This window comes from Electrophorus electricus, chromosome 20 (assembly GCF_041902795.1).
Source record: "Electrophorus electricus isolate QZ-2024a chromosome 20, ASM4190279v1, whole genome shotgun sequence".
Taxonomy (NCBI): Eukaryota; Metazoa; Chordata; class Actinopteri; order Gymnotiformes; family Gymnotidae; genus Electrophorus; species Electrophorus electricus.
The window spans coordinates 14,412,501-14,426,720 of NC_137516.1; the positions used below are offsets into that span (position 1 = coordinate 14,412,501).

The window sequence follows — 14,220 nt, forward strand, 5'->3', positions numbered from 1 at the left end:
CCCACACCAAACTGAAAGGAGCTTAAAAACTAAACCTATAATACAGCCAAATTGCTGAACTCAGGTCTGTCAATAGTGACAGTGTTGCTTTGTTGGTTCAGATTTCTGTTTCACTTCTGGTGATGCTTTGGATACTTTTATGATACACAAACAATTCGTATCTTGATAACATCCCTTTACACTAGTCTTCAAAATAGTGTGACAAATATAAACACTGATCAAACAGGGTCTGGAACCTGGGTCCTCCTGGATGTAATGTACACCATATGAACACAATTTTGTCCACTTCATACATATATACATACACACACACATACATACATACATACATGCATACATACATACATACATAGACGACGGCTGTATGATACATACAACAGACCCGGCAAAGGGAGGGGAGTAACTTGTTAAGCACACAATGGGAATTACGCAGACCAGCAATAAACCAGTCGATGAGCGTTCCGTTGCAGCAGCTAAAACAAACTTTAAAAAAGCAAAACCAGTAAACAACTTCTTGACCTTACCTTTCACCAACAGGCGAATCCAGTTTCAAACACTTAATGGCGACGGTTGTGCGCCAGTCACTGTGCTGTGCTCGGAATACGGTTCCAAACCCGCCTTTACTGATATAGTGCAAGTCTGTTAGCTTTCGATAAGGGATAACCGGTAATGCACTCGTGAGACTGCCGATATTAACGCAGCCTGGATGCTCCATGGTCACCGACACACGCACTCACAACAGGCCTGCCCAGCGTATCTGTGCAACGAAATCAAAACAGAGCTCGCGCTACTGAAAAGCCCCACGCAGCACGAGCGAAGTGAACGAACCGACACGTTTGGCTAATAACATTATGTAAATGGACTTGCTCCCAGCTGACTGCACCAGCCGCTCGGAGTACAACCAGACGAAACTGCCGTGTTTTCAACTTAAAAAAACAATTTGTCAGAGCGACTCAGCCTCGGTGGATCTGCGTATCGCTTCTAATTCTGTCACACCCCCAAATAAAATGAGTCAAACGTTACCGCAAAAACGACAGTGCTTTTAGCTACCAGCTACTTTATCACACGTAACATGACTCATGCAAACGTTTCCAAACGAAAGGGCGCATCCGCGACTAGATTCGTCGAGAATGAGCTCTCGCGCCCATGGCTGTAATTCCACAGCAGCGTCTCAGATCTGTTTTTTTCTTTCGCAGGCGTGCGCGGGCCGATTTCGGAGCGCCCGACCGAGGTTACTTCCGGATATAATGAGGGGCGTGTCCAGCGTTTGACAAATTCGGAGTTTCGAGAACGTGATTCCTTGAATGTATTGGTTTAGGATACTGATACTTACTTTGTCCTTCAACTGTTTTGCCAACATTCACTAAACTGTTACCCACAATTTTTCACGACAATCTCAGGGAAGCATTTCCAAGTAGCATTAGGCCTTCGCATATCTACTGTCCCAATACCTAAAACACCGAACAAATCTTGTTCTATGAAAATCCATTAGCCTAAGCCCACAGCATTATGCGGCCTGAACCTTTTTTGGGAATTCCCATGAAGTAAGACGTTTCTTGGAATTTCCCAGGAAAGTTCCCCACACAATTATTACTTCTTTTAATAGACTTATTACCAATCACATTATAGTGCTGTAGTATTAGTGAAATAGTCCGCATGTGTTTTGGACTGTTTAATTTTTATTTTAGTTTTTTTTCCTCCCTAACTTGAATTGGTCTATGGAACGGGAGGCGAAACGCAAGCAGGTGGGTTCTCTAGACCGAGATCCAATTCGACAGGCTCCCATTTTTATTCATCACGTAGGGGGCAGTGTTCTATCCCTAGACAAAAACACTCCTGTGATTGTGCGCTTGTGGATGCTCAGGCAATCAGCTGATCATGGAACAAGCTCGATCTTAAATTTGATGTTTATTTTCCGCCCTTTCGTTCGTGAAACATTGTTGATCCATCTTGACAGCTAATCTGCTTTAGGTAAGTATCATACTAAATAAGATTCTATAGGACAGTAGTATTAGTTATTGTGTGTATTATAAATGACTTGAAAAAGAGGTGCCTGAGGCACTATAGGATGCGCAAATCGTATTAGAATGTATTCTGACAGGTTAATAGCTACAAATCGCTTGGCCTGTTTCTGTATGGAACCAGGGGCGTTCTTCTCTAACGTCCTTTGTTCAACTGAATCGTCTCTTCATAATTAACGCTGAACGTTTCATGAGGTTATGCACTACTCAAAATGCAAATATTCGGCCACGTATGTTGTTCAAATAATTCTACTATTCGGCGTGCGTTATGTTTATGTATCGACATTATTTCAACGCATTATAATTTTTAAAGCTTGGCTGTGACGCATCTCCTTAAAGCGTAAAGGCTCCATATCCAAATCGTGGCCATTGTTTTTGGTCCAGCTCTGAAAGCACATTCCAGACATCCACGGCGTTGTGCGTTGGTGACTCCACATTTATGCCAGTGCACACTGCATTCTTTTCCTAGCATGTGACAAAATGACGTGCCTCAAAAGAAAAGATTCTCTTCGCAACAGCCTTATAACTTTTTTTTTTTTCCCCTCCTATAAACTGCAGTTATGGCTGCCTCGTTTGCCCCTTTCCCTTTACTGAGGAGCACATATGGGAATGCCCAACATGGGCACAGGAGGGCCTCCTCCCTGGGCAATCTGTCGGGCAGCCTTGACGCATTGCCCCGAAGCACCTGGATGAAGAGAGGACCTTGTGTGCCTTACCAGCACCAGAGAACAGAGGCTCTGAGAGTGCTGAACAGTGAGGAGGATGGAGCCAGTGGTGAGGACTGGCATGACAGAACGCCCATGCCCATGTTGCTTGGCTATGACGTGATGGAGGAAAGGGCAAAGTTTACGGTAAGCTTCTGGATGCTGGTAGGTGCTGTCGGGTTGCATTCACTTCAGGTGAAAACCTTATTGGGTCTGTGAAATCAACTGCTATACTAATAAAAGCTGTGAGGAGGAGGAGGCAAGTCTGAGTAACTCTTATTCTGGAAATAATGGAAGTGAATCAAATGGTCACAGGCACATGGTGTTAGATGTAGACACAGAAACCTCTTTTTGAAATACTAGGAAAATCCTCCTTCAGAAAATGACTGGATGTTATACAATCATGATGGGCAACCCCCCCCCCACATTCCAGTGCTGACTAGAGGTGCATTTTATCTCTCCCTCTCTGTTAAAGGTTTACAAGATCCTGGTACGGAGAGCACCTGATGAGAGCTGGGTCATTTTTAGACGATACACTGACTTCTGCAGACTAAACGACAAGGTTCGGAGGATGTGCCTTGGGTCAGGTGATAGTGGAGTGATAAAGGCATAGTTAAAAATTCAGTGCACAATTCTTACTTATCAGCATTTTTGTGTGTGTGTGTGTGTGTGTGTGTGTGTGTGTGTGTGTGTGTGGGGGGGGGTGGGGGGTGGGTGGGTGGGTGTGTGTGTGTGGATGTGCGTGATGCGCATAAGCTCAGAGAGTTGTTTCCCAAATTCAGACTTGATCTGCCACCGAAGCGTTGGTTCAAAGACAACTATGACATGGACTTCCTGGAGGCAAGACGGCTAGGACTGCAGGCTTTCCTGCAGAACATGGTCACCCTTAAGGACATCGTCAGCAGGTGCCAACCTGGATCACACCTGGCTAACACACACACGCAAAAGAATGCGCATAAACAAGAATTGAGCACTGAAATTTTGACTACGCCTTTATCACTCTACTATTACCTGGCCCCCACACACACGTTCCAGAGATGAGAGGACAGTGCTTCCCATTGTAAACCCGTCTTTTTAGGTTGATTTAGGATTGTGTATCTGTTGTGCACTGTTTGGTTCTGGATGTCAGAGATTAGGTTAGTGGATTCTAAAGACTTGACATATCTCATGGTGTACAGAGAGGTTCATTGGGGTTTTGGGGTTATGACTGTGCAGGTGATCTTTTTGCCTCACCTTGTCTTAGACAATCAAGAATTTCCATCATGGTTCTTCTTTCTGAAAACTGCTGGACATCCTCATGAATCTACAATGTTTGCATTGTGAATTACTGTAAAAATAACAGCTAAAGGGCTGATGTGAGAAAGTGTCATATGGCTATTTCACAATATCATTGTGAAAGCAGCCTGATCTTCCTTTTAAATAATGTGTTAGCAATGAGCATGACAGTAAAATTGCTGCATCCATTTCCCTGTAGAGCAGTTACTAAAAAGCATTTCACTGCCAGTTATACTGTGTATGACTATGTATGTGACAAATAAACTTTTAACTTAAAATTGCAGTAGTGGTAATGATAATTTTTACTATGGCTATTTGGTTTGGAGTTTATTCTATTTTGGAGTAGGTCCAAAAACACAAGCTAGCCACTGAACTAGTTAGATACTGATGGTGTATATGTATATAATAAGCCTGTGTTTTCATATTGGTTACTGATGGCAGTATGATTTGTGGAAGGTATTGTCAAAAAAAATTATTACTCTGCAATTAGCATGTCTGCCTTCTTTTCCCAGTGATGTCGTAAGGGGATTCCTGTGCTTGGATGACCCACCTGGTCCATTTGATAGTCTCGAAGAGAGTAGGGTAAGAACTATCTTTTGTGCTGACAAAGTGCATTTGAATATAGTGATTGCCCTCAAGGATGGCAAACAGCAAATAAAACAACCTGTGACCCCTGCCTATTGCAGGCCTACTGTGAGACTCTGGAGGAAACGAATCATCGGCTGCAGAGGGAGCTGCTGGAAAAGCAAAGAGAAATTGAGTCTCTGAAGAGAATCTTGGAGGACCGTGAGCTCCAAATAAACAAGCTGGAGCAAACAAAAAAGTAATGCAGCCACATGATGTAGTTTTGAGGCTTTCTGGGGGAGCAGAAGCAAGAAGGTGACCCTTGTGTTCTGGCCACAGCCTTGGGGAACTCTGTCACACTGTTCTATTGCTCATTGTGCTCAAGGCCATGAGGAGTAATGTTAATCCAGTTAAATCAGGAAACTGTATAAAAGGATGTTGGCTAATTCTGTGGACATAGGTACGCTTAACCATAGGTAGGCGTAACCATAGGTAGGCTCAACCAGAATTCAACAGACAGACAGTGCTCAGTCCTTATCTGCAGTTTATTGATACTGATTGACGTGCATTCACGGTTGGTTCAGCTGTAGAATTTACAGGCAGTTTGAGTGCACTTTTTAGTGCCATCACTGTACCTCTTTACCGTGTGCAGTGGTGTAGCCAGCAGCCAGGGTGATGGAGGCAGTCTCCGACTGGTGTGCAGCGAGAGCTGTGTCAGCGCCAGGACATCGACAGACACCGACTCAGCGCTGATGTTTAAAGCGGCAAGCACGGACTATGTGAGGAACACAGGAAACAGGTGCCTCTTTATACTTTGTGGTCACCAACAACACTTAATGCTTACAACATGGTTAACAGGAATTGTTTATCCGCTTCAGTAGTCAAGTAGTCAAGAAAGTCCAGATGGTTAAATAGGTTAAGGGAGATCGATTTACTTGCTCTTAAAAGGAGACAAGTGTCAAGAACTCGTACTCAGCCTTACATTGTAGAAATAATACTACTGGTGTTTCTCGCTTTACAGTTTTGAGGTCCTTTTGCCAAAGAGAAGCTATGGTGCTTGCTGGAGCATGCCACCTCAAGAGGAACAAGAGTGTGTCAGGTTCCACACATCAGCAATTCTTGAAGACCAGGTTTAGAACATGTGTCTACATTGGAGTTTTTATCTTCTTGGATTGAGTTTAGAGGTTCAACAATTGTACAACATGTGACACTAAAGTGATCTGTGATACTTTAGAGGCAGCGATCGTATCTCAGGTCTCAGTGAAAACATGCAACAGTGTGATTATTCATTATGAATAGAGGAGTATCATTTCAACTTCATTACAAATACATGTTGAAGTCTCAAATATTTCAGAATGCAGTTTGGAAAAGTGAATGCAGTGCCTTTTCATCCCACATTCCCCATAAGTCAAGCTGCAATTTGTGGTGTATGAGTTTGCTTTGATGTATAAATACACAAAGTCATGTCATCAGCTTTATTGACGAAAAAAATCAAACAATCATATGTAATGAATAATTGAAGAACTCCTTTGTACTCTACTTTGTGAATCACTTGACTGAATGAGGAATGACTATGGTGTACGTGTTTGAGATTGATGTTTCATGTACTGAACGTGCATCTAATATAGTCAGTACTGTGCATTTCTACACGCTCATGATGGAATGATGCATCATATTTGCCCTGTAGTTTTACCGTTTGTGTGTGTGTTCAGGCCATTTTACACCAGAAATCGTCAGGCAAGCGCTGCAAGTCACTCCGCGACGCTTGCCGTTTCACACCGGGCTCGCGGCAATCCACGTCTATACAATGAACATATTGCTGTAATCACAACTGTATTTGGGATGAGCTTTACAATAGCCTGCTCACGTGGGAACGATAATAAAACAGTGACTGTGATTGCGTGTGCGTGTCCCCCCATGGTTTAATCTGCTGAGTTTTGTCAAAGCTCAGTTGCTAACTAAAATACACCGTCGGCTGGCTATTTTCTATTTTGATTATGGGCAATGATACAGCAGTAATTATGTACTGTTTCTAGATAGGAACTGCTGGTTTCGTTTGCTTGCTGCAAACGTGATCTCTGTAGTGTTGCCCGCAGCACGAATCTGGTGTAAATTGTCACATTTATTAAGGAACTTGTTACTCATGACGTGCCGTTGCAGTGTAAAATGATCTTTAGTTGTGACTCATAATGTGTACAAACCGCATTCAGCAGTTCTGTCCTATTAGAAAATGGTTACCCCGTGATGTCCGGAATGAGTCATCAACTCCGAGAGGCGGGTAAGGGATTAGGCAGACAAGATAGTTTGTGCTCCTCGTCAAGACGCAGCAAGTGACTGTTGCCTTCGCCAATGTTTAGGCAAGGGAACTGTGTATTACTGGTAATAAGCACGATATAATTGGCTATCACTTGCCTAATCAGTTTTCAACCACACTATTTACACAGAGCTGGTAGACCTAAAATGTGTGGCTTTAAATGGATTCTGCACAAACACCTCTTCAGTAACCTGTGCCTGAGTCCCCAAACAAATCTAGTAACTGTAGGATATTGCAACTAGTATTTGATATATGTGTGTATCGTGCATATGTATGTGCGTGTTCTCAAGAAAGAAAAAGACATTTAACGTTATCTTTAATGAATAAGCAGACAAAGAATCAAAATTATTTCAGTGAACGCTAACGAGAAAGTGTCAAGATGCTATTATTTTAACATATGGAGTGTAACCGTAACACAAAACTTGCAATTCAATATTAAATGGTGAAAAGACATGAAACCTAAGTCATAATCTAGAACAATGGAATGATGCAAATCTATTTCTGTAGGCAGAATAATAACCTTTATAGACATGTAAAATATAAGTGGTATTTTGAGAAGACTTTTATGCATTGCGTGAAACATTTGGACGTATAACATGAAGTTTTACGTCAACTTCTGAGAAAAAAATGTGTACAGCATAACTCAAAAACTCAAGCCCAATCCTTAGTACAAAAAGTTCTGTCCTTATTATCAGCCATCGAGGAAACCTGTGAGGAGAAAAACTGTATTCTGATTGCACTTAATTATTTGGTTGTCATTTTTTAAAGGTGGAACATATTTGTAAACAACAACAACAACAAAATTCTACAAGAATAAAACTAAACTATGTCACAACTCTGCTAACTCTGGTAACAACACAATAACAATTACCTGAATTATTTAATGGAATGCATGATTGTTTGGATCCAGCATTCAATTCCAAAACTATAAAGAGCTTTATTATTGTGTTGAGAACAGAATAATCGACAGTTTCATAAAGATAAGGGAGGTCTGAAGTTGTTGTAGGTCTTATCCTCAGGGACTGTGCACTAAAACAAAGCCAATCCAAAACATACTCACTGATTTGGGAATTTGAATTATTATTTCCAGTAGAGACAGTACAGTGCAAAGATGTGGGCAATCAATTTGCTGGTGAAAAGAAGTCGCTTTGTGTAGTTACATTGCTGAATGTGGCCCTCAAGGTTCCATAGAAAAATAAATAATAAATTTGTACATGGGATTATAATGATATATATTATATGGGATTATAATTATATATATTGTATGGGATTATAATGATATATATTATATGGGATTATAATTATATATATTGTATGGGATTATAATTATCATATGATGAATTAGTGGTGGCCTATGTGACAGTGCCCCCTTGCCAGCAGCATCTGCCTAGCAGTGGTTTATGGGTTATGCCTTTTTAAAAAAATGTTTTCCATGTTTTGATTTTTGTGCCATGCCCTTGCACATTTGATGCATGTTCCAGTTTTATTTGCTGCACCACCTGTGTGTCATTATGTTTTTATTTCCTTCTTTTATAAACCCTTTTTTTGTAACCCGCTTCGCCGGTTATATATGTCGCTTTGTGTGTGCCTTTTGTGTGCACATTATTAGTATTCCTTTGTTTCATTAAAATCATTAATGTTACATTAAAGTTTCATTAAAAGTTTGAAATGAGCCCCTGCTTCCACCTTTCTTCTCCTTGACAGCCCATGTGCTTCATGATTCTGCAGTGTTTCATTTATTAAACCGTATCGCTGATTAAGGGCACAACATGCATTTAAGAGAGTATAACAACTGCAGAGGACCCTCAAAAGAAACAACATGAGCTAATAGGTACATGGAGTTTGTGATGAGAACATGCTACTTACGTTATGCTGTTTCCATAGGGTCCCTTTCTTTGTTTTTTGGCTGGAATGTCATTCATGCCTTGCAGCGATGGCTCAAGAAACGTGTTATAGCACTTTGTCAATGTGTTATTTTCACTGACCTGCTATGATTCAAGTCTGCTATTTGATAGACTGCAGATTTATGGGCCTGGATTTTATAGCCTTTTCCCACAGCCAAATTTAGAGAAGGGCACACGCAATAAGAAATAATATGATACTTGAATGAAGAGTTTCACTTGTGGACGAAAGAATAGAAAGGTTTTAAAACAGCTTATGAACTGCAAAAAATAATTTAGAAAAAAAGGCCTACAATCAAGAAAGAGTCACAATGGTCAATCCAGCAACAGTAAACATATTATTAGGTACAAATTAAGTGGCTTTTTATTTTTGACCACCAAATTAGTGGCAATTGATAACATGTTTGCGTAGTACCTACAGTTAAGAAGAAAAGTTTATGAAACTTTGGCAATTTTCTAAATATTTGTACACAAATGCCTCTTAAAATATCACTGGATCATGACATAAATTATTTCCATTTAATAATAACAAATAATTTAATAAATCTGTTTTATGGGTTACAAAATGTTTTCTAAAGACCAGGGCTTCAATCAGTCCACAGTTAGGCACGTAGTTTACCAAAAGAAGAAACTCAGTGCTGTTGCTACTCTCCATAGGAGCAGGCATCCTGCAAAGATGAGTACAGTGATACACTATAGAATCAAATGATGAAGGCTCATCACATGACAGCTGAGGATGTAGTTAATAATTTATGACTTAGTAAAAGTACAATGGAGGAAACCAATTCTCTAAAAAAAGGAAAAAAGAAAAAAAACTCACATCAGGTTTGACAGCACTACAAATTAGATTTTTGACCAAAAACAAAACAATGCATACCAACACCATAATCTCACCCAAACCCTGAAACAGGGATAGCAGTGTGGGTTTGCTTTGCTGCCACAGAGCCTGGATGGCTTTCAATTACTTAGGGATCAGTAAATTCTGAGCTATGATAGAAAACTCTACAGCAGAATGTCAACATGACACAGATCCAAAACATGGTCGTACACCAACAACACAGTGGCTCAAACAGAAGAAATGAAAAGTTATATTAAAAAACATTGTGCAGTATAGTATGTTTCTCCTCTTAAAAATGTTGCACTAAAGGAGCAGAATGGGAAAGGGCTCCTACCATGTGTGGATGTTTCTCATAACTTCAGTAAGTCTTGGCTTAGGTGTGTTCCCCGTCTAATTATCCCATGCTCAGGCCAGTTTAATGAATGACAAATACAGAGACAGATTTGTTACCATGTATTTATTTATTTATTTTTGCCAGTACCCAAATGTGTGTGTGTGTGTGTGTGTGTGTGTGTGTGTGTGTGTGTGTGTGTGTGTATGTGTGTGTGTGTGTTCATGCATTCACACAGGAGCTGTGATCTAGTGTGGCTTCTGCTACCTTTTTACTGAATATGATCCAAGTCAGTCTTAGGTGAACCTGCATCTCATTCAAATAAAAAGTAAAAAAAACAAAAAAAACCCACATCAACTAGAAATAACCTTTAAAATTAGGTTAATGGGGCCTCTAGTGGACAACACATATATTTCATCTTTTATTAATGTGGAAGTTACAGCTTGATAAAGACTTTAAAACATGGTCCCAGACTATGAAATTATAATTTGATATTTCCATGGTGGTATTCCTGTTCTAGCACTTTGGTTTACACTTTTTGTTTTGTCATTTTCTTGTCATGTTTTCACCACGGTCATCTGTAGCCATTGAACCCCCCCCCAATGGAATCCACCAATGTAACCCACAATTCCAATAAATGTCAGGTTCTCCATTACAAGAGCTGAGCATCATAAATATTAAAGCTAATGCATCACGTAGGAGCTGCTGCATGAACCTATAAAACTTGTTTGGTTACAAAATGTAAAAGTCTTGCAGCCCCATATGCTTTGTATTGTTTCTTGAGAGAATGCCCTCATAAATCTGATATTTACAACAGAGAAGCCAACACGCATTTGTTTTTCTCCAGAGATAATCTGACAAAAAACGATAAATGCAGAATCCAGAGTAACTTTTCTATTTTCCTACAGCTGGAAGCTGAAAGCATCAAGATCATGTAATGGACTATAATAAATGAAATTAGTTTATGTCTGTAACACCAACCAAGGCATGGAGTGCTACATCACGGCTTTGTTGCTTCTGAATTAAAGCTACATTCGAATCTGGCGAATCTCTGGTTTGAACAACTATCCTTCCTCTTTCAGCACATTCATGGTGATCCTCAATATCCAGCTTCCGAGTGTGTGTGTTCACACTATTTGGAGCATTATAATTACACAAGACCAAAAACAAAAGCCATAATTGTGACAAAAGAAAATGTCATTTTACACTTGTGTTCAGAATTTGCATTGCCTGAAGAAAATAGGGTATGTATGAATCACTGCAATATGAAGATAATGAGTGTCGTCCATTCCTGAAGAACAGTTGACTTCACTTGTCTCTAACAGAGGGTTTTTCTAGATCACCTGCTTCAGCGCCAAACCTGAAACAACTATAGTCTTCCTTACACAAATCTATCCTATCATTGGTCATAGAGAAACAATAATAAAATCAAATCCCAAGCAAGGCACAATGAAGAGTATAGAATTTCAATTGCAATAATTCTAACATTTCTAAATAGTATGTGACAATACAATTTGAATCAGAGAATGCATTTCTATAGAAAATATATATTTTTATTTCTGTACAAGATATTTAGATCATTGTGTAAAAACAAATATATAAAATAATGTTTCAGAGTATATATCATACAAATGCATACACAAACATTCAATTACCTTATGTTTGAATTCTCACATGAAAATCGTTTGTATCGGTGTGAAATGTTGCCGTGCTATGATGCTTTTGATCTAACGGACACTAATCTAACGGAACTGTAACCAAATGATATAGAGGAGATGCGACCGTTTCATCGCCAGAGGTAATAGTAGGCGTGGGCTTGTATGCCGTGTAGCTTTAAAGTTTGAGACTGAAAGGGTATAATGTGATCTGTTTTTAATACAGTGCTTCAGGCCACTCGTGTGGTTTTCTACCTAAACCCCGGGTTCACATTTAACCTATTATCAAAGCTAGGCATTTCAAGCTTAGACCTGCGGCAAAAGAGAAAGGCATATGGCCGGTAGATACTTGCTCTGTATTTGTTTTCTCTTTTTAATGGTTCTGTCTGTAGTGGATGCGACAGAGGGAACAGACACGCGCAGGAAGCATGAAAACGACGTCGCGAAGCAGAGTTCCCCAGTTACAGGTGAGAATAAGTTTCCCTGCATTTTGCTATAAACCTTAATATTTATCTATTTATTTAATTTTATCTACTCTGAACACTTGAGAGTCTAAAGATTCTAAAGGCTATTTTAAGCAATAGACAAACGCAATGGATTTAGGTATGCGAACTTTGATAGCCTATTCGTTTTACGTTTCCTGCAGAAAGGCATCGGTAAGTATTCAGTGGAAAAACGCCTGGCTGTTTGTTTACTTCGTCGCAATCTCTCAAGTCAGTGTTGAATGAAGATGATTGCATCTGGACCTCTGATTACGCACAAAGGGCGCTATTCTTTACGCATTTGAGTGACTGTCCGCGTCAGCAATGAGCCGTTTGCCCGAGCTTGAATCCCGATTTTCGTGACATGTTTCAAAACACAATCAGCCCTTCGGTGCACTCTAGACAGGACTAATGCGGCTGTGAAGGTACGATTATTATTTTCATTTTGGTAATACTTTTGACCATAAAATGGAGAAATATGAGAGATATGCTTAAAAATCTCTCTCCTAGTAAGGAGCATTTGATTTTAGTGAGGAGAATGTAAAATTCTACGAACTATAGGCGGAATAAATCAAGCCTTGTTCATAGTTTTGCCAACATTGCCAAAAGAATTGAGGGTCTGTTTGATTCCATATAAGGCTAATGATGAGTGTCATCAGATTAGCCAGCCTGATCATTTTTGCGCAGAAAAAACACAGAACGGAAGTATCCGTCTCTGTGGCTGAACGATTGGAATTCTCTTTGTAATCAGCATCTTCACTCGTGGACGTATAATTTCCAATCGTTCTGTATTTATTACTTTTATATATCATTGAAACGTGACATTGTAGTAGCCTAAGTGATTCCACACATACAGAATTTGAAATAAATTTAGATCACTTTAAATTAATTAGTGATCGACTTGATCCTTAACCAAAACGCACTATAGATCGTGTTAAAGCACGAAAGCTCCTTTTTAAAGGAGTGCGCACGAATCCAGTTTACTTCTGGTGCCAGTAACGTCTGGTGACCTTTTAGAGCAGTAACATGTGGTTATAAGGAACATTTAAACATATCCTACATGAACTCACCCGTTCTCCAACAGCAGCATGGAATCAGGAGAAACCGAAGCGGATCTTCGCCAGAACACGCTACCTTCCTCCGCTGGGAACACACGTGCAAGTACGTTGCTTCTATGAAGCACAGATATGACCTTAATTTACACTGACAACGCACATAAACATACTAATTAATCCTTTAAAGAAGCCGCAGAAAGTAAAACATTGAATTTGAACAGATTCTTTTTAGGAGTGCCAGGAGGTGTTCTGACCTAGGCCTACCGAGTCTAGCTAGCGTCAAGCATAATAACTTTGAACTATTACAGGGGCCCATCCCGGAGCTGCTCGGTGAGGCCCATACCCCGGTTCGCCGATGTGCCCTTCTTAACGAGAGCTGCTTGGTAAACACACCTTGTTGCGAGCCATGCGCTTCCTGCCACTGCAGACTCTTTAACACCATCTGCCACTGCTGGAGGCTGGGAGCCTGCCACAAAAAGACATAACGTCGCCAGGCTACGATGAGTATTAGCAGGTCATAAATAGCGCTTTACACGCTACACATGCTTTCCGTACAGTGTGCAGACACCCTTAGGCATAGGCCTATACTGAAATTCTTGTCTAAGCTTTATAGTACAATTAACAGACCAAATATTAACCTCTAAATATACATAAAACAGTGTGCATAATAGTACAGTATTGAGTCTAGATATTTTTTAGCATAGTAGGCTATGTATAGATTTTTGTATTGTCTTGCATAGCGTCCATTAAAGGAAACATATTGTGCTCATTTCCAGTGTTCAGAATTTTATTTGCGGGGTTTACTCATTTTCTCATACTGTACATCTTTTGTACAGCATAATTGTACAGTTTGCTCTGATTGGTTAGCTCACCTGCTCTGCTCTGACTGGTCAACCGCCAGAGTGGTTTCACCCCTAGACATTATGCCCCTGTCTTATAGTCTGCAAACAGACCCTTCTCTCCTGAGCAGTAGTAAACACTGGGGAAGGAAATCCAAGCTGTTCCTGCAAACGGACATGCAGTTCTCTGCAGGCAGGCAGACTTCCACTTTAACTGTTGAAACATCTTGATATTTCTTCT

At 40.2% G+C, this 14,220-nt stretch overlaps 3 protein-coding genes across 3 annotated transcripts in view; 2 read left to right on the forward strand and 1 right to left on the reverse strand.

Annotated features, from left to right (window-relative positions):
• ripk2 (receptor-interacting serine-threonine kinase 2) overlaps positions 1–1,228 on the reverse strand; it is a 13,273-nt gene extending 12,045 nt beyond the window's left edge. The window contains exon 1 of the mRNA XM_026998325.3: positions 525–1,228. Coding sequence (XP_026854126.2) covers positions 525–715 — 191 coding nt within the window. The 5' untranslated portion in view covers positions 716–1,228. The remainder of the gene's footprint in view (positions 1–524) is intronic.
• Positions 1,229–1,699: 471 nt separating this feature from the next.
• Positions 1,700–8,551, forward strand: LOC113570077 (sorting nexin-16). The gene is made up of 8 exons (XM_035536528.2): positions 1,700–1,971; positions 2,580–2,872; positions 3,201–3,287; positions 3,482–3,630; positions 4,513–4,582; positions 4,687–4,823; positions 5,217–5,363; positions 5,586–8,551. The coding sequence occupies exons 2-8, from the start codon at positions 2,582–2,584 to the stop codon at positions 5,698–5,700; spliced, it is 996 nt and encodes a 331-aa protein (XP_035392421.1). The 5' UTR covers positions 1,700–1,971; positions 2,580–2,581; the 3' UTR covers positions 5,701–8,551.
• Positions 8,552–11,738: 3,187 nt separating this feature from the next.
• Positions 11,739–13,909, forward strand: asip2b (agouti signaling protein, nonagouti homolog (mouse) 2b). Its single transcript, XM_026998364.3, has 3 exons — positions 11,739–12,070; positions 13,170–13,246; positions 13,449–13,909. Exons 1-3 carry the CDS (start codon positions 11,938–11,940, stop codon positions 13,623–13,625), a joined length of 387 nt encoding a protein of 128 aa, XP_026854165.2. The 5' UTR covers positions 11,739–11,937; the 3' UTR covers positions 13,626–13,909.
• The last annotated feature ends 311 nt before the right edge of the window (positions 13,910–14,220 follow it).

What these genes read in the sequence shown, in the direction of transcription:
- LOC113570077 (XM_035536528.2), top strand. Translation starts at nt 2,582, where the DNA reads ATGGCTGCCTCGTTTGCCCCTTTCCCTTTACTGAGGAGCACATATGGG. An exon ending in AGGAAAGGGCAAAGTTTACG is followed by an intron (nt 2,873 to 3,200) that starts GTAAGCTTCTGG and finishes TCTCTGTTAAAG; the next exon opens with GTTTACAAGATCCTGGTACG. An exon ending in GTGAGGAACACAGGAAACAG is followed by an intron (nt 5,364 to 5,585) that starts GTGCCTCTTTAT and finishes CTCGCTTTACAG; the next exon opens with TTTTGAGGTCCTTTTGCCAA.
- asip2b (XM_026998364.3), top strand. Translation starts at nt 11,938, where the DNA reads ATGGCCGGTAGATACTTGCTCTGTATTTGTTTTCTCTTTTTAATGGTT. An exon ending in GCAGAGTTCCCCAGTTACAG is followed by an intron (nt 12,071 to 13,169) that starts GTGAGAATAAGT and finishes GTTCTCCAACAG; the next exon opens with CAGCATGGAATCAGGAGAAA. An exon ending in CGCTGGGAACACACGTGCAA is followed by an intron (nt 13,247 to 13,448) that starts GTACGTTGCTTC and finishes GAACTATTACAG; the next exon opens with GGGCCCATCCCGGAGCTGCT.